The sequence below is a fragment of the Larus michahellis genome, chromosome 5, assembly GCF_964199755.1.
Source record: "Larus michahellis chromosome 5, bLarMic1.1, whole genome shotgun sequence".
NCBI classification, from domain to species: domain Eukaryota; kingdom Metazoa; phylum Chordata; class Aves; order Charadriiformes; family Laridae; genus Larus; species Larus michahellis.
In genome coordinates, this window is record NC_133900.1 from 32,568,527 (window position 1) to 32,593,811 (window position 25,285).

The window sequence follows — 25,285 nt, forward strand, 5'->3', positions numbered from 1 at the left end:
AAAGATCACTATTTATTTCTGATGGTGTGGAAAGACAGAAAGCAAGAAAGCAACTTTGACTTCTCCATGACTTGTATATAATTCCAAAGGCCCAGGGTCACACAAACAAACATAATATACAATAAAAAACCTTAACAATGCCATCTGTAGATTCTGCTTTATAGCTTTGAAGCAGGATATTAACACGTACAGGTTTCCTCAAGACACCTCTTTGGTAATTGCTCCCAGCTACAACCTTTTGGGTATTGGTCTGGTTTTTGAGTGGGAATATCTGACATCTTCATCAAGAAAATTGTTAAAACACTAGCTTCTGGCTATTGCGCCATCAGCTTGACGCAGGCATTGAAAAACCTGCAAAGTTTCTAGTCCAGATTTCCCTCGTCCATTACCTCTAGTTTCACCTTCAGCAGATGTAATGAGAAGTTTATTCCTTTGTCTTTGTTGCAGCTCCTCACCTACTTGAGTGCTGTTACCATGCCTTCTATTAATCTTTCCCTCTCTGGGCTAAACAAACGCAACTTTTGCAATCCTTCTTGAGAGGTCATTTTTTTCTAGACTCCTGATGATTTTTATGGTTCTCCATTGAGCCCCACTCCAGGCATCCACAACCTTCTCAACACCCTTCTGAAGCTGGACCAATTACTTCAGCTGTGGCCTCATTTGAATGGAGGGATTTTAATATGAACATATGCTCCTGTCTACCTAGTGCAAGGTCAAGTGAAAAAATGCCAAACAGGCCATTTCACTCAGTGTTTCTGTAGTGATAGTGACTTTTCCATAAAAATGATTGATTTTCAAAGCCAGATATTGATGACAAGACAGCATTTAAATTCAGTAATTCATGTAATGAATACAATCAATCTATATTTTGAACAATCTATTAATCTTCAAGAATGTTTTTGTTTTGACTTTTTGGCATTCACTTTTGTATGAGCCGTTTCATGTGGTGTTTTAAAACTTACTGGTTTGTGCCCTGTAGTATCCTGTAGTGTATACACAGAACTACTGATGTAGTGTCATGCAGTCATTTCTGCTTTTTTTCTGTCTTGATTATAGCAGTGACAGGCACCTAATTAACACAAGGTCAAAACCCGCTTATCTTAGTCTTTCCAGTGTAAAGGTAAAAATAATGAGTGAGACAGAGGGAAGAAATGATGAGAGCTCCAAGCTCAGACCTCGGAGACTGAAGCCTACATCAAAAGCTGCCGTTTGAGGACAACTGTGGCTGTTGGTCAGCCCTGGTTAAATTCAGGGACTCCTTCTGAATTTTAAAAAAGAAAGTTCAGTGTTTCAGTTCGTTCATTTCAGGATCATGTCTGAAGACCAGTTACAAATGATTTGACTGTTGCTTTAATTTTAGAACAAATGTATAATTTAAATCCAAGCCAGAAAGGACAACAAAGGGAAATTCTGTGAACCTGAAAGGAAAAAAAAAAACAACCAAAACCCACCAGTTTTCTGTTTTTTCATTTTGGCCTTGTGGCCATCGGTCAAATGTTTTTCGAGTTCTTAATTCCTTCTTATTTTTCCCTGCCGCCCTTATTGTCTTAACTGTCTCTGGGCCTTCCTGCCCTTCCCTTCTCATCTTCTTCCTGTCCTGTTATCTTTCTCCCAGTTGTGATTTTTTCTCGCCTTGTCTACTTTTAGACACTTGGTTTTTTTTCTTTTTGGATCTTACCACAACCACCATCATCCCTTGCTTCAGCTCTGTGTCACATCTGAGCACGTTTTAGCTCTGCGAGTGTTCTCCAGGCACAAGAGTGCTACATCACAGGTCACCTATGCTCTTTTGGCTGAGTTTATTGCCAGGGAGCACAGCAAATGGGAGAGGTTTGTGTGTGGGAGCAGTTGCCAAGTAGGTTTTGGCTACTTCCACGTCAGAGTACATCAAGGTGCTCTCATATCAAAGGGGTCATTTCATCTGAATTTGCTGAAAACCATGCAATTATAACTTAATTCATTGTCGGTCATCTGAGGCTGCCACCAACCTGACATGACCAGAAAAATTAATCTTTCTGTGTCTCTCTTTGTCTAGCAACAGTTTCTAATGTGCCAAAGTTCCTTTTTCAATCATTTTTGATCTCTTGCTTTTATCCCCCATAGGATTCTCCTTAGTCACAACTTAACATTGCAAATAAGAGCATAATAAGCCACAAGTTCTATCGCTTCTTTTAATCAACTAACTCCCCCTGAAATCCTGGCTAGTTTTAAGCATTTTTGCATGTTGCTTTCAACTTGTTTTTCAAGTATACTTAATTATCCACCATTTTAAGAAAACAATTAATTCATAAAACTCCACTTTATTCTACTCTGCTAATCAAATTTACCTTAGTTTATCTCTGGCCTGTGATAAAATCAGCAAATTGTGAATCATAACAAAACTGTGACTTAAATCCTCAATTTTTTAGTTTTGAGGAAATCTTGGCCTATCAACATGGTTATTAAATGGAATGTCTTTAAAGGATGAATGATCTAAGTATTGCAGTGGGCTTTAAACAAAGTCATGTTAAGTTAAAGGAAGAGTTAGGGAATGAGATAATTGGCCAGCTAGTGCATTTAGCTGGTATTACAGACACCGTAGTTACTGAGAGATGTTCTAACAAACCATACGAAATGTAGGCACTGTTGGAAAAACATTCTGTTTTAGTGCTGTGGCCTTGTGGCGTGAGGATTTACAGGAGCTTTGTCAGCAGCTCGTAATGAGAATGAAAAGATGGAAAAATGCTCGTTGTTTAGGGAAACAAGATTGCTTTTTGGTCTATTTGGATGGAATTTATTTTCAAAGTTTTTCAAGTGTGGGTTATGAAGCATTATTCTAACTGGGTAACTAAACGCCAGGAAAAACAGTATTCTAAATGCACTGGGCAAAGGGCTGCGCATAGCCTGGCTGTGTTCATGTGTCCTGGGGAGTAGGGCTGGGGCAGCAGCAGGCCCATAGGGAACTGATTTAACTGGATATGGGATATACCTGTATGAAGCTGGGCCAGCACGTGCTGTGAGGAGGCATTGCAAAGGCAGTAGTGTACCTAGAAGAGATGCCCAAGAGAGTGGCGCTCACCGGGAAGGGGCAACAACCCAGCTGAGGCCCATTAGAAGTGCGCAGGTGCCAAGAGGGCCAATAACACCTTACACTGCTTGAAGAGTAGTTGTAAGGGCTCATGATTAGGCCTTAATATGTGCCTGCAGATCTCCTGCAATTGTATTATGTTTGGTTTTTTTTTTTCCAGGTTAGATCTGTGACTCTGGCAGGCCTTGGGTAGTGCTCGTGAAATGTTAATCGGCACATAGCATGCTGAGCAAAGGGAACAAAGATGACTGTTCTGCCCTGTAGCCAAAAAAAGAGAGAATGCCAGCAGATATTACCATGAACGGAGTCACACAGGAATAGTGACATGCTGTCCTGACTCAGTTTTGTAATGTCTATATTACAGCATGCTAATGCAGCGTGACAGGATGTCATGCTCCAAACCTGAAAGCACTGGGGGATTAGTCCGTGCCATTTTGCTCTCCCATCCGGTCACAGAGCTGATCTCTTCCTCCCCAAATGTACCCATCCTTGCCTCACAGTGGAGTAAAATGGTTGTGAAATGCCACTGTTTCTGACTCAGTGTAGTTTTCCATCCTCTTCATCACCCCCTTAACTTTTTTTAGTAGAAAAATATGGACGCTCAAGAAATAAGACTGAAAATTTTATTTGAAGCCAAAACTCTAGTTGAGTTATACTGTTACTAATTTTCAGCACAGCCAAGAAGATACAGAAATTATTTTGCTTTTGGTTTTGTGGGGTTGGTTGGGGTTTTTTTTGGCTGGTTTGTTTGTTTTGTAATGTTGGAGACTTTCACCTAATAACTTGATCTAGGATTTTTAATACTGGCATCATTTACTGCAGTAAACTCCCAACAGCTGGAGCACTGCCTCGAGGGCAGTGAGGAAACTCAGTCATTACTCTATTTAGTGCTTCCCAAGCCATGGTCTGTGAATTCTCCTTTTCCCCTCAGATACAGGGATCAGGGTGATGCCAAAAACCCCTCCTGAAGTGCTTGCACACACTAGGGAGCTAGTACAATTTTATTCCTCCAGGGCAAGAGAATGGGTGCTTACTCCTGCAGCCAAGTACTTTAGTTAATCCTCCACCCTGAAGACCCAGCACAACTGTGGTTGTACTCAAGGAGAGAAGCAGCTAGCAAAAAAACCTTTAATTGCTCCAGGTTTTTTTCCAAACTAGTCTTAGAGACTTAGAGACTGTTTTCGTGTTGGAAAACAACCCACAGACCAAGGGGGGAGGCCATAGCAGATGGTCCCCATTACAGCAGTGAGGGCAAGGCTAAGAGATTTAGGATACAGCTTGAAAAGGTTCCTAGCAGAGTTGTATGATTTAGTTGCTTCTGCTAATAGGTTTCTGAACTTGATTTTTCCAGGAAGGTCGTTGCTGCTCTATAACTTATATGCCTATGTAGTGCTAAATAGATCTGGAAGGCAGCCGAAGTAATATGATTCTCTCTGTGTTTATTTCAGAAGATGGTATTACACACAGTACCGTCAGTACAACCGTTCCTGCATCAAAATCAAAATCTGGTAAGAGTTCATATTCACTGTTATCTGCTCTTCTGAAGCTCCCATTGCCTTTTTAGCTTTCAGCTTTTGCAAGTTCTGGGAGAAAATAGGTGAATTATTTCATGTCAGGTGATTGTAGAGCAATGTATTTCCCTGAGCCTCTTATAAAAGTCTGTTGAGAAGAAAGGATTGAGGGATCTTAGTAAGGAGAAGGTTAATTTGAGCAGGCTGGATTTTTTTTCATGTGAAAAAGGCTGAAATCCTTGTGAGTTCCTGTGCTCTCAAGGAGCAGTTCAAGTGGGATCAGATATTAAAATATTGGCTAAGACATAGTTCAAGAGGTCATCAGATTGAGAATAATTTGGGAAACAGCATCAGTTAAGGGATCGGGCAGCAGGGAGTATCTGATTTGATGGGTGTAGAGGGACAGAAGAGGACACGGACTTTCACAGTAACGTTGGGCCTCAGTTAATAGGAAAGAACACATGTGCATAAAGCTGTCATTTGCAAAAATGCTATTGGTAACTTCTTGAAATTATTGATGTCAAGATTCACTTTTGGGGGTAGGGGGATAGCACCAGGGCCTTCAGTTTCAAAAGCTGCATTCTCTTTCTCTTTTGTTTGTGATTGCTTTGACTAGATCAAACATAATGTCCTAAAACTATGAAGACTTAACACAGAAAGTATCTGCTTCACATGGTAAAAGTCTGTGTTTCTGGTTTACATCTCCAATTGACACATTCAGTTCTCTTTATTTTGTATCTTTGTAGTTATGAAAAATCAGTATTGACCATATTTCATTCATGTGAGTTGAATATCAACTCCTCTTTTAGTTTTAATATTGAAGACCGTTGCATTTAATAAGTGATGACAGAAGAAAACTTGGACACAGGATTATATTTTTTTTGATAACTAGAGATATTAATGAGTCTGTTTTGGAGCTGAAAGCACTGAAATGATAATGATGTATACACTTGAAATGCTAGTAATGGAGGTAAATAAGACACAGCTAGGTGAAGTATGCATGTATTATGTTTACTACAGCAGAAGGATTAGTCCCTTTTAAATTGTGTTGCAGTTCTTTTATGTTTCAAAACCCCTGATGTTCATGTTTGTTTCAAAGACATTTAATAAAGGCTCAACACCTCACAGTGAATGACCTCTTCAGATGTTTCACTGAATTTCTCTTGCAGCTTTTTGTTGCAGAAGGGAAAGCAGTATTGTTATTTACGCCTATGTGAAAAGCATCAGAAGCCCACTATGAGATTAAAGCATTTTGTGGGTGTGGAGCACACTCCTATCAGTGTCCATTCTTTGAGGCACTGCTATTCCAGGTGAAAAGCCAGCAACCTGAGAGCAGAGGAAGAAAGTATAAGCTATATTTTAAAAGTTCTGCTGTGAACATTGCATTTAGAAGTACTCAAGTCACATGAAGGAAAATGACATGTCATGTCATGATTTGTTCCTATTCTGTCATGTTTCCCATCCATGAAAAGTGCTAGAAGAGGTAGTAGGACACATGTTAGGTTGTTGTCAGGGATTGAAATGAGCCTCTGTAGTTGACAGTAGCACTTTCAGTTTGTATTGGATTACAGAATTGAAAACTGGGCTCTTAGAAAAAAACATAAGTAATCATTTTATCCCAGATCTGTTGGCAGCAATTTGGCCAGTCTGTTCCCTTGAGCATGTGCTGGGGGCACATAGGACCTGCAGTATGCTATCGCAGCACAGCAAGATACAATGATTTAAACCTTGCTATTGCCTTAGTGATGTTTGGGCAACTCTGCTCCTCTCTTTCTATATGAGCAGCAGCTGGAAGTGATCCCTGCTGACCAAGGGAGCTCCTTCCCCTCCCCTCAGTCTTCAAATCTCATCCCTCTGGAGCAGAGAACTACCAGGAGCCACCTTACAAAGGGCACCAAGTTGACCCTGGGGAATAGCACTTATTCGTCTCATCCAAGATGTCCTAAGCTTTGCTGCACACCTTGGAGGAAGGCCTGCCAGGTGCTGACCCAGAAATCTGGGTGCAGAGGAAGAGGGTCTGGGAAAGCTAGCCAGAGAAGATGACTCAACTGGGGCTCGAGGTGGTCAGCAGAGAGAAGAGAAAAAAATTGCACAAAGACTACTAGAGTCTCTTCCCCTTCAGTTCTTTACCTGTAATATATAAGCTGTGTTCCTGTGTGTCACTTGCGCTTCTTTCTGGGGAGTTTACATCCCTTCTCCTATGAAACAGGTATGCAGCAAAGTGCTAGTCAGCAGTCCAGTCTGACAGCAGAGTAAATCCATCCATCCACACCAGGCTCCTTTCCCCTCACCTATTCCATTGGCAGTCTTGCCAGGCACCTCTGGATAACTCCCAAAGAGCATACGCCTCTCCCTTGGGGGACAGCTTGAAGATACAGCTGCTAACTTTCAGTGGGCAACTTGTAGATTGTCCACAGGCCAACCCTTCCCTCTGATACCAAACATAAGCACTTGGAATCCTCTTTAAAAAAGTGTGGGTAATAAAGATCTGTAAGGGCCAGACTTTAAACAGAAATTCACTGTCTTTGAGAGAGAAGGCAGCTAAAGGTATGGGATGTTTATTTAGGCATGATAAAATAAACCAATACAGATATGAATGCCTTTCTTGCAGTAACGGAAGCTGTGAACGCACTAACTTCACAAGCAACAACATTGCAGGCATCAGTGCTGACAACAACTGCAACCAGAGCTCCAAATGAATCCATCACAAGCAGTAAGTGACAGTTTCTTTGAGCTAATCATTGATGCTGTTCCAGTGGTTGTTCAGGAAATTAAGCAGGAGTGCCTCTTGGCTTGGGAATTTGCTTTGGAATTTGCTTTACCGATAGAAAACACTTTGGAATCTTGAAGGTGTGTGCAGGAGCTTCCTCCTGGTCAGACTCAAGGCAGCTCCAAGCCAGGCCTTGTAACTGCATTCTCAGAGGCTCACTGTCAGTGGGGTGACCTGACCCACCTATGAGACAGGGAGTGGCTTTCTCTGCAGCAAAGGGAGCCCTCTCCCTGTTGGCCTTCAATTTAATTGAAGTATTCTTCTGATAATTTAAAACTAGGCTGCAAGCAAGGCAACAGGTGTGTTTTGTGTGTGTGCATATGTGTGTCTACAAAATTGAGGAAATAATTTGAATGTTGTTCCTTTATTAGACTCCATGTCTTCTTCACCTATAACTACGCAACAAATCACACAAGGTACAACAACACAACCACCAGTAAAAGTGACCACTACAGCAGCAGACAAAAGTGTCAGCACAACAAACGGTAAGCGATAATTTCATTGAGAGATTTCTGATTTATTGTATTTATTCTGTAAAACAGCGTGGAACAATAAAGAGAGGTCAAAAAGTGTACTTTGGGTTACGGACTTGGAGGTTTGGTGAAGCAGGGCTACTCATCCTACCATATTAAATACCTTTAATGAATCTTGCCCTAGAATCTTACACAAAGAATATTATTCTTTTAATTTGTAGCGGAGGTGATCTGAAGCCATTACACAGGATTTGAATCTCCCTGTAATTGGGAGAGATGTATTTGGAAGGGTTTTCATTTTTTATTTTCTTCTGTGTTTGGGTTTTTTTTAATAAGTATTTAATCAAAAATAAATGATTCTTGGTGATCAGAGTGGTGTCAGAACAGTCCCCCTTTGGTTTTTATTTTATATATGTTACAATGCTGTAGTTAATTATGTTCTATATTATTATGAGTCACAGTACCGAAAGCAGAGAGGTGGTACTAATTACCCTGCATCAATCTTAGGAGATACTTTTGTTCTCCATAAATCTTCAGAATAATGTGTGTTGGCCCAGTGCCTCAGATTGGAGTCTAGAAAAAGACAATTTTAAAAAAAATTCTATGTATCCACCAAGTAGTTGGATTAATTAAAAGTAGAATAACATCCAAAAGGAACTCAGTAAACTTAAGATGAAATTCAGTCTCCCTTTTTTGTCTATGAACTGCACTGTAAATGTTTGCTCAAGTCCTTTGCTGAACTGGAGCTTTGAAATACTCCATTTTTTATACTTAATTGATTCAAAAAATTAAAAATAAATACTCCAGATATTTAACTCAGCAGTCAGTGGTACACCAGTGTTCTCCGAGTTGATATTTAGAGCGTACTGAACTGTGACAAATGATTAGAACTTGACTTCTCTTCCCTTGGTTTCCTTGCCTAAAAAGGGACTCCTATGAAACGGTCTGCATGCTTTCTCTGTGCAAATTCTATTTTAAAGCTACCCTTCACGGACCTGAGCCTGCTAAGCTGCCTGGAGAGCAATTACCCTTTCACTTAGTGGTTACATCTTCTACTGATGCAGCTTTCCCGCTGTGCTTGGTGTAGGGAGTATTCTGATTGTCAGCCCAAAGTCTTTTGTGTTTTGGCTTGGCTTTTAAATGCCAGTATCGGTGAGTCACAGAATACAGTCTGGCCAATGCACAAGCTGCTGAAGTGATACTGAAGGCCACAAAGAATCTTTTAAAGCTTGCATTTCTGACCCTGTGGGCCTGTCCAAAGTGCACGGCATGGTGTGTCACATCATGGATATGATTCCTAGTCCTTTTGGTTTGGCGAAGGCTCCTGGCTTGCGGGTACCGGAGCAGCACAGGCACCTAAAACTAAACACTGGTGACAGGTAGAGCTCCCAGCAGGGACAGGAAAGCTAACAAGGAAAGGCATACCTGCCAGTGTAGCCTAGCTTCGGACACTGCTCCGCACTGATGCCCCAGAAAACTAAAACTAGTGCTGGACGTATGATCGTGCTGGAGGTACGATGGACCTGAGCGTGACGTTTTCACCAACGCGCCTTCATTCTGTTCCTCTTGTGTTCTCTTCCCACCAGCTAGAGTTCAGTCCCTAGTTGCTTGGGTTGTGATTTATTTTTAAAAATCCTCATTTAAGCTAAAAGAAATACCCAAAAACTTGTGATAAAAATGGTTGATAAATGAACCTTACAACCAGGACTTCCCTGCCTCTCACTCCGCTTTGTAAGCAGGAAAAGTAAAGAAGGCATTGGGAACTGCCCTGCATTAAAAGACTTTATATTTTCTTTCAATGCTTTTTGGAAAAACTGTGTATGTGAAAACCAATTTTAGTAGTTTTTATGACAAAATTCTGGTGTACCTTTCAAGAAAGTCACAGCCTGGGCTTCAGCGCAAAAGGGTGGGATGGGACACAAGGGTAGTGGCTTTGGGACAGGGCACAGGGGCTGTACAAATGCGTGGCCAGCCCTTGCAGGAAACCCACAGAGCCCTCAACCACCATCTGACTGCAGGCTACAGCCATGTCTCTGTTTCGACCCCACACATCGGCACGGTGAGGTGCCATTCTCTTCACTGCACCCTCCCAGCCCCTGTCAGCAGCCCCAGCAGGAGCACAGGGCTGGGGGAGTCGCGCTCCCTGAAGTGAGCACAGGCAAAGCAAGACTTCTACTCTCAACATAGACAGGAGGTGAAAGCTGTCTATTCTTTCTTTTTCTGTTCCACTAGCATTCACTTCTCCACCTTTTTGGGCTGTCTGTACGGGATGGAGGCAGTACCTTTATGACACTTCAAATTTTACCTTTACTACACCTGATTTTTAATAAAAAGCAGGCGCCTCTTTTGTTTTGTGGTGGAGGCCATTGCTTTCTCTGCTTCAATACCTGCTAAAAGCTTCAGTAGAATGATTGCATTCACACAGCAGAGATTTGACAGGGCTTCCTGTCTCCACTGCAATTTCTGTGGCTGCTGTCACCTTTTATTATAAATTCAGAAAAAGCGCCCAGTGCTCCACATGCTGTGAAATCATGCAAACAACTTTGTCTTTTTTTTTTTTTTTTTTTAACTATTCAGAATTCTTTTCCTCTGCAGGCCATAAGTACAATCTCTCCCTCTTTTCCCTCCTGCCCGGTTTATTGTACTGGAAGCCAGCAATTAGACTTGTCTCCTTGACCTTCATATTTATTAATATAAGGGGTCAAATCCAATAGCTCACATTTAGGCAAAAGAGTGACCTCACTTGTGCAGTGCTGGCCCCAAAGCCAGAATATATATGGTGCCACACTACAGCAAGTTGCATCTGCAATCCAGATTTCATATGCTGGGACACTTGCAGTCATCAAAGAGAATATGAAATAAAATGCAACAAAAGTCAGGAGGATGGCGCCAGGCTCTTTTCAGTGGTGCCCGGGGACAGGACAAGACGTAATGGGCACAAAATTGAGCATCGGAAGTTCCACCTAAACATGAGGAGGAACTTCTTTACTTTGAGGGTGGCAGAGCACTGGAACAGGCTGCCCAGAGAGGTGGTGGAGTCTCCGTCTCTGGGGACATTCAAAACCCACCTGGACGCGTTCCTGTGCAACCTGCTCTAGGTGACCCTGCTCTGGCAGGGGGGTTGCACTAGATGATCTCCAGAGGTCCCTTCCAACCCTATGGTTCTATGATTATGTTCTTCCTCCCTTGGATACAGAGCAAGCATTTTATGCAAGGTCAGTGGTCAAGGTATGAAATTACAAGTAAGAGGGGATTTTTGGCTGTTGTGTTTCTAATTTATCTCATGCCACTCTCCTGGATGATGATACATCATGATACAATAAAATATTAAGTATTAAAAAGTGAGAAAAGGAAAGAGTGGAGAAAATACTCTTTCTCTTTTTATCAAACTACTGGTAATTAAGAAGGAAGCTTTACTTCCCTAGAACTACCGGAAGAGAGTTGTGGCTACGTGGATTGCTCAATTGTCTTCAGGTCGTTACCACATGCTATAGGTAAACACTGAGTATAGTTGGCTGCTGAAACATATTAGGCAGAGAGATGTTTTAAAACATATATTTTGAAATACTTGGGGTTTTTTGCTTACCAGAAAATGTAAAGCTGGCAGACAGCAGATGCAATCAGCTATGAGTGTAAACATTAAAGCTGAGATCTGCTTGGTTACCTCCCCAGCCAATTTCCATTCCTCTGAACGGGCGTGAAGTTGCATTGGTTTTGCTACACTGGGATTTTTCAAAGCTTTCATGAATGCATTCATTAATGCGAACGGTTTCTCAGGCTATTGATTACAGGGGTGAGGCCTATATGTGTGTTTATGCTAAAGTATGAGCTCAAGGGTCGGGGTTTAGTCTTCCATCATAAAAAGCCCTTGTTCTGACATTTTAATATTGTTTGGGTGTAGTTCCTTCTGTCCTGTAAAGGTGTTCCCTTGATTCATTGATAGGCCAAGTAAGGTTTTAACACACGTAGGTAGAGATGCCTATATTTCTTGCATTGCACAGAGTATATGCAGAGTATTTGCCACTTACTTCAAGCATCTTATGATGTCTAAGCTAGTTAAGTAACTGCCTGCTGTAAAGAAAATTTAAAGTACTGTTAGGAAATGCCAAAATATGTGTGGATTATACGTAGGTTAAGTAGAAAATCATGCTAAGATCAAGTGAGGATATGTCTCTAATTTCAACTTGGTTAAAGAAAATGAAGGATTTTCAGAGCACAACGAGTAAGGAAATACCTGAGGCTCAGACAGCAGCTTTGCAGAGCAGCTTCAGGTTCCCTGTTGTTGATTATCCCTTTGACAAATACACGTTAACACACTGTCATTTATCTTATCAAAATATCAGCAGGCAGAGCTGCATCACCACCAGAGTTATGCTGCTGCAGCAATCAGCCCCATTCGGACAGCTATTTTACAATCTTTACTGCTTTACCATTTTTATTCATAATCAGCTGTTGACAATAAACCCACTAACCGATGATGTGAGTGCTATTGCAGCAATGGCAGCAGCCACCCTCCTCTGCTGTGCTGCTTTTCTGCGAGCCCGGGCCTCCCCCTGCCAGGCAGGCAGAAATCTTTGCTGCGGCTGGCTGAGCCGAAGCGTGATGAATTACTGCAGCGATGTGTCAGTGGGGACAGCAGAACTGAGTCACCGTGTGCCCGCGCAGAGTCCCCCGCCTGTTCCCGCACAGAGCATGGGCACCGCAGTAAGGACTTGCACTGTTTCCTCCTGTTGAGATCAAATTAAACCTTGCATAGATATGAGTTATGTGATTTACCAAAAAGGCAGATTTCTAGCAGGCGTACTGTGCTGTCAGTGCTGCCGTTGTGTTATGTGAGCAGTGGCTGGATAGGGATGCTTCTGTTCCCATAGGCTTTTGGCACAGAAGCTATTCGATCTGCTAAATGTGTTAATGGTACAGCCTATGCTGTGTATGAGGAGTAAGGCTTGGATGCTGCTTAAAAGCCACTTCAAATCCACAAGTCAGCAGAGAATTGGGTTGCTAGGATTTAATCTTACAGTCGAATTAAGGAAACCTTCCACACCAGGTTGCGTTTTTCGTCTTGGAAGTGGTAAAAAAGGGCACATGGACTTTTGCACCGTAGCATCTCTACTTCACCCCTTGACACCGGAGCGGGGAGCCTGTTTTGCAGTCTGATGAAATAAATGCAACAAGCTTCACACCAAGCTGTAGGTAAAGGCATGAGTCATACCTGGTGCTACCCCTGAGTCGCAGGAAGAATTTCATCCAGGCTGAATTAAAAAAAAATGAAATGGAAATGCTGTGATCCCCTGCCGAGGCATATCCAGCGCGCAGCCTGTGTTCCTGAGAACAATCTGTTCTCACAGCTCCCAAACACAAGAGGAGCACCCAGGGCTGGGCTGCTGCCAGGACTGATAGGATGCCTGGAACGTGTGATCCCCATGGGAAAACAGCTCTCCATGGGGTTACAAGGCAACTGGATGCCTCCCTCCTCGTCTCTCCCACACACCCAATTGTTTTGCAGCATTTGCAAAGCGTATTTATGTTCAAATGTCTCTGCACATGAAGGCCTACTGTTATTCTGCTGTACTTTTCATTCTTCCATGCAAGCTTTTACTAACTTATGATAAGGGAGACACAAGATGGTTGCTGTTACTGTCACAAGCCCGTGCGTCTTAAAGAGAGAAGCGGGTTCTTTGGGGTTTTTGCTTTTTCTTTTAAATTGCTCTCAGATTAAAATTCAACATTTAAAATTTGAGTCTGAAACAACCACAGTAAGAACCAAAAGTGGAAAAGATTAGCTTTTAAAACTTCATTCAAAGCTTCTATGATGAGAATGCAGGAATGATTAAAGTTCTGAGATCCTTGCATTATAACATAGTAAAAAATGATGTAGAGGGTCTTTTGCCATCATCTCTACTACAGATTGGGCTTGCATACTGAACGGGTACAATGCTGAGGTTTCTGGAGGGAGCTGACAGTGAAATTATGCTTCTCATTCACTAGAATTCCAGTGAAACTTTTAGGCATTTAAGCTTGTTTAGCATAATTTTCAGTTTGGTTTCCTTCCATGCCTTGATCTTCAAAGATACCATCCCTGGCTGCCCACCTCCTCTCAGTTCCCAAAGTCGTATGAATCCCTGGACTCCAGTGGCTTCTGCTCAGTCTTTCTTAGCTCACTGATTTTTGAAGGTTGTCTCTCCAAGGTATTGCACTTAAGAAACAAAAGGGGAAGGGAAGGTCCAAGTTAAGGGTGTGTGGTGGTACAATAGGGAGCACCCCCAAAGTGTTGGGGTTTTTTTCCTGAGAAAAGGGATCTTTGAGGGGTCAAACTGGTAATCGGAGTTTCTGAAAAAAGCATGTGATGAAGCATTCCTCAACATTCACATGTTGCATGCACATCATGTTGCTAAAGTTGTTTTAGTTCCGGTGTTTGAAATTCATATGAAGGGGCACTGAAAACAGTTTACAGCTCAGTCGCATCTCTGGTTTATATCAGAAAGGAAGTATAAGGTTACTCTTGGGCACCCCTATGTTTTATTCAGTAGGCACTGTCTCGCCTGTTGTTATGCTGAAGTTTGAGCGTAGGCGTAGGAATTATCAGCTGTGCTGGAACAGCTTAAATTCTTTCTTGTTGTCATTTGGTGACCTTCAGTTCCACAAGGTCAGGCGGTGCCCTGCACCACCACCTTGGACTCACCCTAAACTGCAAATCTTGTGACACAGGTGGCCTTGATCCTCTATTGACTCTGTGAGAGCAGAAATAAGACGCTTTAGTTTTTCATACATTAATTTGCAGGGATATATTATTTCCCAGGCCTTAACAGCACAGAATGAAAAAATTAATTCTGCTCTTAATTACAATCCCTAAAACTTTTTACAACATAGCATTATGTGACAGTTGTGGCTGAAGCTTGCTTTTTTTTTTTTCTCCATTTTTTGTTAAATGAAAGTTAAAGGTAGAGGGCAGTAAGCAAGTTTCTATCTTCTGCTTATGTTGTTCTTGGTGCAAGACTGTCTAGTTATTCTGGGCTCCCAAGTCAGAGCTCTAGGCTGTCTTCTGGCACAGATGTGAGGCTGTTTCTGATGCTAGGATGTGCTTTAAAGATGCCTTAACTATGCCAGTAGTAACAACTCTGTAGGGATGGTTCGTTGCTTGACAAGATGTTACCAGGAGCTCTAGTGCTTTCTGACCTTAAGTCTCTTCTCTGATGACAGGAATATTTGTCTGGGGGATGGTGCAGGATCTAAGACAATGCTTTTACAGGTGTATCTTACCTGAATGTCTGTCTCATTTCCAGCTACACAAGAAAGTGGAACACAATTGGCACAAAATGGGAGTTTGGATTCTTCGTCTACCACGGGATGGTCTTTTTCCTCTACAACCTCTCTACAAAAAACCACTTCTGCTCCTGGAACCTCAGGTAAGTCTTGAAAACATACACTCTATTTTCCTATACAAACAGTTAAAAAGATGCAAATAATTTCGAGTCTCTTCTTCACTTATGCGTTGTCCTGGAATGAGGGCCACCTCCTTATTCATGCAGGGTATGCTGTGTCCATGTCATCTAGCTATGAAGTTATGATGAGTGATAGGTGAACTTCAAAACATTCATTTGGGATACTCAATGTCATTACAGGAGGATATAAATTACAAAAGATAGCAATCTTTATATATGCTGTATGTGGTCATTGTGTAGCATTGACTGCCAGAGGAGGTTATTGAGATAAATTTTCTGGCTGCAAAGCAAAGGAGACAGAGGAGAAAACAGCTATAATTTTTCAATTGTTAATAAATCTGGAGGGCAAGTTAACACATATTACCAATTGAATGACATTGTTCAAAGCACAACATGGTCACATGCAGGGTCAAAAAGATATTAATCCTTCCCAATTCCAGTCTAGTTTTATTTGGTTTAGGGTGTGTTTGGATGTATTTATCCACTAAGCAATGCTGAGGTGAACATAGATGCCAGGTCATATGAGTGATCATTTATTATGCTTTGAGGTGGCTTAACTTTCCTAGATTTTTGAAGAACCACTTATTCAGGTTTTCTTAAGGTCTCTTGAGCCCTCACTTCACTCTGTACTTACTTTCATCTACATATGTGTAAATCCAATAAGGACATTGACTTTGTTTGCATATGCCAATTATTATTAATGTTTAACATCCCCCAGGGGATACAAGACTCATTTTAACAACCTCTGGATTGTGTTTGTGAGAGATAATCATGTGCATGTACTGTGATTTTTCTTCATAGAAGATAGGATTGGATATAAAAGTGGAGTACTATCATATGCTCAGTACACACTGAAATTCTTAGAAGCATGCAAAAAGATAACAATAAGCATTTTAAGGAAGTTAAGATTTTTTTCATTTTTAAGCCAAGGCCACTAATTTAGGGGGGATTCTTTGCAATTATTTCAACAAAGCTACGCCCCGTAATGCATATATTGTGAGCTGTAGTTACTTGATTATCCTGTTAGGTTTTGTGTCTTTTGGCAGATGTGTGCATGGTATGGAAACCTTACCATTGTTACACCGCAATAAAGCAGTAAATCACAATGTCTTTATTAAAGGTTCTCTCACACTAGTAAATTCTCCAGGTTAAAATATAATTGTAATACATACCTGGATGTGGATCACGTGTATTGAATTACCTACTGCATTATTTGTACAATTACGCTTTACGTTTAAAATTTGCCCAGAAAGTTTTACAACCTTCCTTGGGTCTGTTTGTGAAAGTCAACACCTTAGGTCACATTGCTGTAAAACCAATAAATCTTCTTGAGCTCTGGGATGACCCAAGACACCAGGACTATAATTGCCTGGCTGAGAAAGAAAGGGCCCAGGGGAGTCAGTGTAGGTGCTTGGCACAGCCAGTACTGTGAGTTCCCATAAAACTACCATTTCAAACTCGCTTCCTCCTGCAGCAGGATTTCCACACTTACACCTTTCCCGTCTCCTCGCAGCACCAGCTCCTCCCTTCTTTCTTGCAGCTTAGATATGCAAGAAATCCCATTACTCACCCTGATCAGTTAGGTAGCTTATCCCAAATGGGTGCACCTTTAAGCCACCTTTGCTCGCTTATTCTCTGTATACATTAAAGACTTTAAGAAAAAATGTTTTGGTTCCCTCTAAACAGATTTCTTCTCTTACGTGCAATCTTTCAGGGCCAAGGGAAGCCATGTGCTGCACCCTAATAGTCTTTAAAGCAATGCAAGTGTGAAGCCAGTTGTTTTATTCTGTGCTGAGACTAGAAGAAATGCTGACTCTCTCACTTCCATTAGATTATTTATTCCCGGCTCTTTGAAATGTCACATTCAGGGGCTTCTATAGGGGCTGGATATCTTTTGTTCACCAGAGTAGAGGCTGGTATGCGCAATGGGGCATCCCACGCTGCATCCCACAGGGAATAGCAGAGCTTGCGAGCTGAAGGCACCCAAGCCACAGCTTCTGCGTGGGAGCTCAGGGGAAGACAAATTCATGTGAAATTTATCCAAAACAGAACGTTTCTACTTGGTGTGCTCAACCAAAATAATTCAGCTGGCTAACCTCAATGCAAAAGAATATATTTAGGTTTGAGACCATTTTCCATTAGAAAAAAAATGCCATTTTGATGAAAATTTCCTTTCTTGCTGCAGAAAAAGAAAAAAGCACATCTTGAAGAGAAATTTCCAATCAGCCATATCAAAAGATCAGGTTGTGGGAGGAGTGCCACAGAGAGCTGGAGAGAGACTGAAATGAGTGGGGGAGCCTAGGAAAGAACTTGGAGAAACATCAGAGAACAGTATTGCTGTATTAAAGAAGATTGAAACCACCAGCCATGGAGGAAGGGCTGTGTAGTGCTCACCCAGGTTAGAGAAGGGACTGTTTGTAGCAAAGAGAGCAACCTGCATGTGTGCCATTGACACATACACTTCAAATTTAACTTTGGCTGTCAGGTGTAATATACCTCCTACTCATTCTCCACCTCCACAGATTGCTTGCTAATATTTAATTTTCTCCTTTTGTTTAATTAGTGAAAAAATGGGGATTTAATGGATCAGTCTAGAGTCCAAACACATTTGAGAATCTGCAAGCATTGTAGCTTTTTATTCTGTGACCTAAACAACAAAAAAAATCTATAAAGCAATATGAGCTTAAATTCACCCAGCAGGGTGGTAAGATCAAATGATCTATTATAATAAACTGTCAGATGAATCAACCTGCTGCATCTATTGATATCTTTATTGCACTCCTCCAATTATAAATCCTACTCACTTGATTCACAGGAGGCATCTCCCTAAGAAAAATTCTTGTGACTAAGACAAGGAGGGTTTGACTCTTTCTGTACGCAAACTGTGTAGGAATTCTGGATAGTGATATTAGGTAAAAATTACCCACCATGTCTTCAGCTTCTTCACAAAGAGAGAGAGAGTGAGAGACAAAAATCAAAGTGCCTGGGAGATAGAAAATATAGTAAAGCCTCAGTTAACGCATTTACAGATCTATAGCATGGTCAGGTCAAGGAAGGTGTTTTAAAGTTCTTAATGTTGCTTTGGTTTATATTGTGGTATCCCCTCTGAGTAATCAGCCAAATTTATTCATTTGTTTTGCCAGTGAACACAGTTTCTTGTGGCTGCCCTCCAAAAACAGAAGCAGCAAACTGCAGGGTATCCAGGCTGCTTAGGTAGCAGTTGTTGGAGAACAGAGTGGGGAGAGGTTAGTTATTGGTCTCTTTCTCCATCTGTCAAGCTTCTAACCAGCGCTGAACTGACTCAGACAGGTATTTTCAAGTCAAACCACTGTCATATGCCAAATTTTTTATCCTTGTCCTCCTTACTGCACAACGAGGACTCAGCACAGCCAGTGTTGCACAGCTCACTTTTCATGACGAATCTGGAAATCTTCCCAGATTATTTATGCAGAGCATCTGCCCCCTAACTCACCGCAGCAAAGGATGTGGTAAGCTCTGAATAGGCAGATAGAACAACTCTAGTAACTATGTTAGCAAGCAAAATGCTGCTTTTTCTTCTGTCCTTCTCTTTCTGTAGAACAGCAGTGTATGACCCCACCACCAAAAAGGTCACTAGATGGTTATTTAGAAAATGCAAACTGAAATCACCTGCTGAACTGCTCCACAAGCACAGCTTTGTTTGTGTGGCAGGGCTGAGCAATCTCTGAACAGAGGGTGAGCTGGCGCCTTGCTTGCAGACTGGTGACAGGGGTAGAGAGAGAAGGGCACAATATTTTTCCTATTTAATTTTTCATGCTCTAGCAGAATCTGGGTGAGATATCTTTGGGAAAGATGCTTGTAGTTTTATTGTGTGTAGATGAGTGCAGTTTTTAAAAAATAACAAAGGCTCAGGAGGCTCCTACAGTCCTTGAAGGAAGGGCAGGGGGCTGCTGTCATGTTTCCTACCTGGGATCATTTCTGCCGTCTGGGTTTACTGAAGTGATGAGGTCTGGCCAGGACAGCAGCATGGATTTTAGTTGTGTCTGTGAGTACTGAGCTGCAGGTTGCCTGACCCTTCTTGTTTGCAGAGCCTTATGTCACCTGCATACAGCTTTGACAAACCTTAAGTCTTTGGGCTGAACCTGGATATCAGTCTCGGGCTTGACATGCTTTTTTGATTTATTATTTGCTCTAATTTGAGCCAAGATGGTTCACATTTTTTGCATGAGTGAAGTTAAGGGAAAATGTGTAATTCTGTTGTAATCTTGGGGGATTTTCTTAGGAAAGCTCAACTCTCCTCAGGCGTGGGGGACAAGACTTGAAATTTCATAGAGAAGTGATCTGTTTGTAAGACTTTACAAGGTCTTCTGCCTTTCTACAAAAATATGCATGCACAGGGCTTTACTATTTGCCTGTTCAACCATTGCTGTGTGATCACATGGTATTTTTTCCATGGGATCCCACTGCTTATAGGCTGAAGAAAAGGCAGTATTTGGGTAGCAAGGAATCATATCATATTTGGATGTTTCCTTAATGCCAGGTATGTGTCCTGCTGCATTCTGTACTGTGTATCATTCCAAACCTCCTTTGACAGGCGAGTTATTAACTTCCCGAAAGCTTTTCCTTGGCTCTTGTCATTAATGTTGCCCAAACATGCTATAAACATCGCTTAATGAATCATCACAGAGATCCTCTCTGAGCAAGGTTGACACTGCTTTTTTCAGATGGATTGATGAGATGATAAAAAGGCTTAGGAAAAAAAGTCTCCTCTGGATCCTAGGAAGCCAGGGTGAGATACCTTCAGAGTACTTAGCATTACTAATATTTAGTATGCTCAAGAAGAGCTCTTATTGCTGACTTTTAAGTACTTGGTTTTTCAACCTGAATGTTCTTTTCATGTGTGTTTGTGCTTAAAACGTAGTTAAAGCTCTGTCACATATATCATTAGCAAAAGTGGTTATTTGCACCCCAGTGGCTCAAGTGATCCATGGTTTTAATTGGGTGCAGAGAGGAGGAAAAACATGAGCAGCCATTCTGGTTTTCAAAGTACATTCACAGCAGCAGAATAATGTGCTTCACTCCTGTTACAGCTCCAGTGGTAGGAGCTGTCTGTGCAAAGTATCTGTCCGCAGCACAGAAAGTACAGCGAGGGCATAAGAGTGGATTTGTACTCCCCGGGGACCCCGGTCAGAAGAGGAGTGCTGCAAGCCCAGGAACTCAATGGAGAGGCTCAATGCCTGCCTGGAATTATGGCTGCCTTCACGCTGCTCCTGGTGGATCGCATCCTCCCAGGGAGCTCTTGGGACAGGGTCAGATGCACCACATTCCCCACAGATGCTGTGGCAGCAGTGAACCCGGAGGAGACCCAACAAGGGGGCTTTAATGGTGCCCTCCAGCCTAGAGGAAGGTGACCAAATGCTGTGAGTTATACCTCAAAATAATAAGCGACTGCTAAGGATATATTGCCTGAGGGATTTTTTTTCCATGGTAGGTCCAGTAATGCAGTGTGAGAGGCCTCACCAGGCGGGCAAAGTGCCAGTCTACTAGCCCCTGGCAAGAGACAGTCTGTCTTGTACGAACAGACACATGTTTTGCTGCCAGTTCACACAGGTGGATATTCTCAAAAGATACAGACAAGTTAGGTGCCCAGCTCCCTTCGACTTTAAAGTGATTGCAAAAAGATTTAATGCGACATAGTAAAAATTACTGTGGGAGTGATGGTTGCCTGTGGCTAGCCTCCAAATGTGAAGCATTCACAGCCACCTTAATTTCCAAGCATGCTACAGTCTAGATACACAAAAGCAGCAGCATACTAACAAAAAGCTAACGAAAAATTACTGTTCTGCACCAAAAACTTGTGAAATGGCCGGGGGAAGCTGACAGTAGCAGGCCAGTAAGCACTGTTCACAGCGCTCTGCAAGGTCCATTTCTTCTTCATTACCAATGCCTCTTAACTCCTGCTGCTCGGCAGTCTGCTAGCCAAAAGCACCAAGATAATTAATGAAGATTCATTTTTAAAGGGGTTTGTGACACTTGAAGACGTGTCTCAATTAGGCATTTGAGGTTCTTTTATTAAAACGCTTATTTGTCAGTTAAATACCAGCTATTCACTCCCAGGCACTTATTTGGTTTTGGCAGGAGGAATTTTTTAGGAATGTATCAATTAATTCAGGATTTTCTCCTCTTAAGCAGAATAACAACCCAGCGTAGGCTGTGCTTTGGATTCTGCTCCCATCTATAAGGGATGTCTGTAGACTTTCACAGCTCAAACTTTCTGGGCTTGAGAAGAGTGTCATCATGTCAGTTCTGGGTCAGCATTTCTTGTGGGGTTGCTGAGCACGTTCCTAGAGTCTGCCAGTTTGTATGTGAAGACTCTGGACATCTAACCTTAAAACAGTTACTAATAAACCTGTTCCTTCTGTTTTATTGCAGGCCTTCACGTGAGCTCCCCAACAGACTCAACAAGTAAGAGCTCTGTGCACGCTGGTGAAAAGGGCTGGTGTGGGGTCGGAGGGGGCGCAGCCTGAGGAAAGGAAATATTCAGGGAACAAGGAGGCTCTGGGGGGAAGAATGAACCTGAAGCATAGTGCAGAGAAGCAGAGAACTGGTGCTCAAGTTGTAGCAGTGAGTAACTTTGCTGTGATTTCAGCGGAATGCCATGTTGGACTAGCAGACACTGAAAAGGCAACAGGGTGGGAGCACAAAAAAAAAATCAGGCCTGGCATGTTGCATGATGCAATAGGGAATTGATATAAATAGAGTGTTTACCAAGAAGCTTGTTCTTGTCAGTGGCTCCCATTCCTTGAACTGTGGTTAGAAGCAGCAGGTCCCAGAGTAAGGCAAGAGTTTCCTGTGCTAGTGAATTGTATTGTCCTATTTTCCTTTCTCTGGTCTTGTCAGGAAACAGTCTCTTCTGTACCGGTCCCTGCAGTCCTGCTTGTCCCTCCTGTTACCGTGATGGATTGTTATTCTGATCCCATATCATTCCATAGCTGGAAAATATCTTCCAGATTCGCTTTCCAGATACAGAGAAAGTAGACAGGATGGACTGACTTATGAGAAACTTCAATGAATGAAGTGGATAACTGAGTTAAAGTTTTCAATTGCTTAATCCATTTTATTCATTCAGTAGTGCTTCTTTTTAGCTATTGTACTTCTCATTTATGATCTCAGGTAGTTTGAATCATAGAATAGCTTGGGTTGGAAAGGACCTTTAAAGGTCATCTAGTCCAATCTCCCCTGCAATGAGCAGCGGCATCTTCAGCTAGATCAGGTTATTCAGAGCCCCGTCCAACCTGACCTAAAATGTTTCCAGGGATGGGGCGTCTACCGCCTCTCTGGGCAACCTGTTCCAGTGTTTCACCACACTCATTGTAAAAAATTTCCTCCTTGTATCTAGTCTAAATCTACCCTCTTCCAGTTTAAAACCATTAACCCTTGTGCTATTGTAACAGGCCCTGATAAAAAGTTTGTCCCCATCTTTCCTGTAGGCCCCTTTAAGTACTGATACAAGTACTTAAGCTACAATAATGTCTCCCCCGAGCCTTCTCTTCTCCAGGCTGAACAACCCCAACTCTCTCAATCTGTCCTCGCAGGAGAGGTGTCCCATCCCTCTGATCATTTGTGTGGCCTTCCTCTGGACCCACTCCAACAGGTCCATGTCCTTATGTTGGGGGCTCCAGAGCTGGACGCAGTACTCCAGGTGGGGTCTCACCAGTGTGGAGAAGAATGACCTCCCTCGACCTGCTGCCACGCTTCTTTTGATGCAGCCCAGGATACGGTTGGCTTTCTGGGCTGCGAGTGCACATTGCCAGGTCATGTCCAGCTTTTCATCCACCTGTACCCCCAAGTCCTTCTCGGCAGGGCTGCTCTCAATCCCTTCATCCCCCAGCCTGTATTGATAGCGGGGGTTGACCTGACCTATGGATTTGTCTTTCCGCATTACTCACATCTTGGTCATTTCATAGAGGACTAGAAAAATAACCAGAGAATTTGAATCTTCAGTTTTTCTCCCGAGGAGATGCTGCACAAATGCAGGCACACATGTTCCTGTTTTTCAGTGTAATTTGTTTCTGTTGACATTTTCAGTCAGTATCCAGGATAACTCATTGCTGTGATAATTGCCTGCTTGCCCTGTATATCATGCAGTATATCAGGTAAAGTAGGGAAAAGGGCAGTAGTATTTCCCTGGGAAATCTAAACCAATCACATGGAATTACGAAGTCATAAGAACTATTTCAGTCACTTGATGATGGCTCACAGTTTCCAGCCTTGCATTATCACTGCTCAGCAGAGAGGCACCACAGAGAGAGAACTTCTGCTTTAAAGAAACAGTGATTTTTCAGAGATAAGCGTCTCAGACAATGATTGTTTCCTACACTGTAGCATCAGAATGTCTCAGCTGTGGCTGTATTGTTTAGGCACCACACAAGCACATAGTAAATGATCACTTTTCCCCAGGAGGTTTCAGTCTCTGGCCAGACAAATGAAAGGGGGAAGGAGGGGGAGAAAGGAAACAGGGAAGCTAAACAATCTGCCCAAAATTCACACAGCTACACAACAGCAGAATAAAAATGAAAACACAGCTCTCTCAAATATTTCCCTTTGCACTACCAGTCAATCCACATAAATTTTTAAGTAGAACCATGTGGCTCCTAGTTACCTGGAAAATCCAGTATACTGGCATACCCAGCAAAGCTGTGGGGAAACTGCCCCCTGGCTGTTCTCTGCCTTCCTCCTCTTGCATCAGGCAGGAGAAAATGTATTCTTATATATCCAAACAGACCAATAAGTTGTGAGATTGGGAATATTGGCAAAAGGAGAATGGTGGGGAAAAAACACTCACCAAAAAATTTATCAATAGCGGGCCCCAGTTTTTGAAATCATTACAGCAAGGAACCCCTACAGGGTTCGGACAAACAAACCTTGTTTGTTACTCTAATTCAGCAAACTAGAATTACATGTACTGCCTATACAAAAAAGTAAAAAATCCATCTGTAAAAAAGGTGGACCTGTCATACAGAGACCAAGCAGAAAAAAATTGTATTCTAGCCCTCAAAATGGCCTTGGGAAATTGGTTTTAATGACCCGGCTAGTTTTGTAGTTTCTGCCCATGAAGTTGAGCCCTCTTCTGTGCATCCCTACAGGTGTATGGGGCATGAATGGGTACCTGAGCAATGCATGAGAGTCTCAGTGTCTGCTACCATGTTCTCACTACTTATATACAGAGCCACACTCTCTACTAGCCCCACTGCTTAACAGACCACCTTCCCCAGGCGCGTTTCAGAGCCATTTCTGATATTTAAATGAGCAATGGAAATGCACAACTTTGCATTACAACTGCAATGCTAGGCATCTAGCTGTCCATTTGTCCTGCTGATCAGCTTCTTCAGTGTTAGCAAGCACACGTCCACCCAAGCCTCCATCCAATATGGAATATACAATCATGTGTGCTGTATAATGTAACTAGGGAAGCACCGATGTTTGCTTTTTCTTTTTTCTCTTTTCAAATTCAGTGATTCTTTTTCCACAGACTGTATGCAACAAGGTAATTAATATCTTGGGTTGTTGATACCTGACTGAAATTCAGATTAGCACCTGAAGGTAGAAATGCATTCCTTTAAACCCTGCCATGAAAAAATGCCCAGAGGCTCCCAACAGTCATTGCTGTCCCCAAATGTGGCAGGGAGAGTGCACACATCCCTTTATAACACACTCAAGAAAATTGCTAGCTACTAATGTTGCATGTCCTTAGACTTCTTCATCTGCTATTAGCACTTTTTTATAATTAGCAGTGAAAAATTTTGGTCTGTCTTCTTTTGGAAGCAAGTCTAATTTTCACTCTCTTGCTTACTTATTTGCTTGTCAAGATATCTCTTCTAATGTTGAACAGTACCTTAACCTCTTAAAAGTGAAAAAGTTTGTAGCTCATAACCTGTAAGTGGACAAGCAGACGATCCTATGCACTGCACCCATGTGAAGTGTGTGTTTCTTCTAGTCCATACTAGATAAACTTTTCCACCCCTCTTGCCAAGTTATCCAGG

General features: G+C 42.2%; 1 protein-coding gene across 3 annotated transcripts in view; it reads left to right on the forward strand.

Moving 5' to 3' along the window:
* EMCN (endomucin) overlaps positions 1-25,285 on the forward strand; it is a 57,408-nt gene that overhangs the window by 13,299 nt on the left and 18,824 nt on the right. For all 3 annotated transcript variants that reach the window (XM_074589483.1, XM_074589481.1, XM_074589482.1), the window contains exons 2-6: positions 4,516-4,575; positions 7,190-7,291; positions 7,720-7,833; positions 15,105-15,227; positions 21,675-21,707. In XM_074589483.1, coding sequence (XP_074445584.1) covers positions 4,516-4,575; positions 7,190-7,291; positions 7,720-7,833; positions 15,105-15,227; positions 21,675-21,707 — 432 coding nt within the window. The remainder of the gene's footprint in view (positions 1-4,515; positions 4,576-7,189; positions 7,292-7,719; positions 7,834-15,104; positions 15,228-21,674; positions 21,708-25,285) is intronic.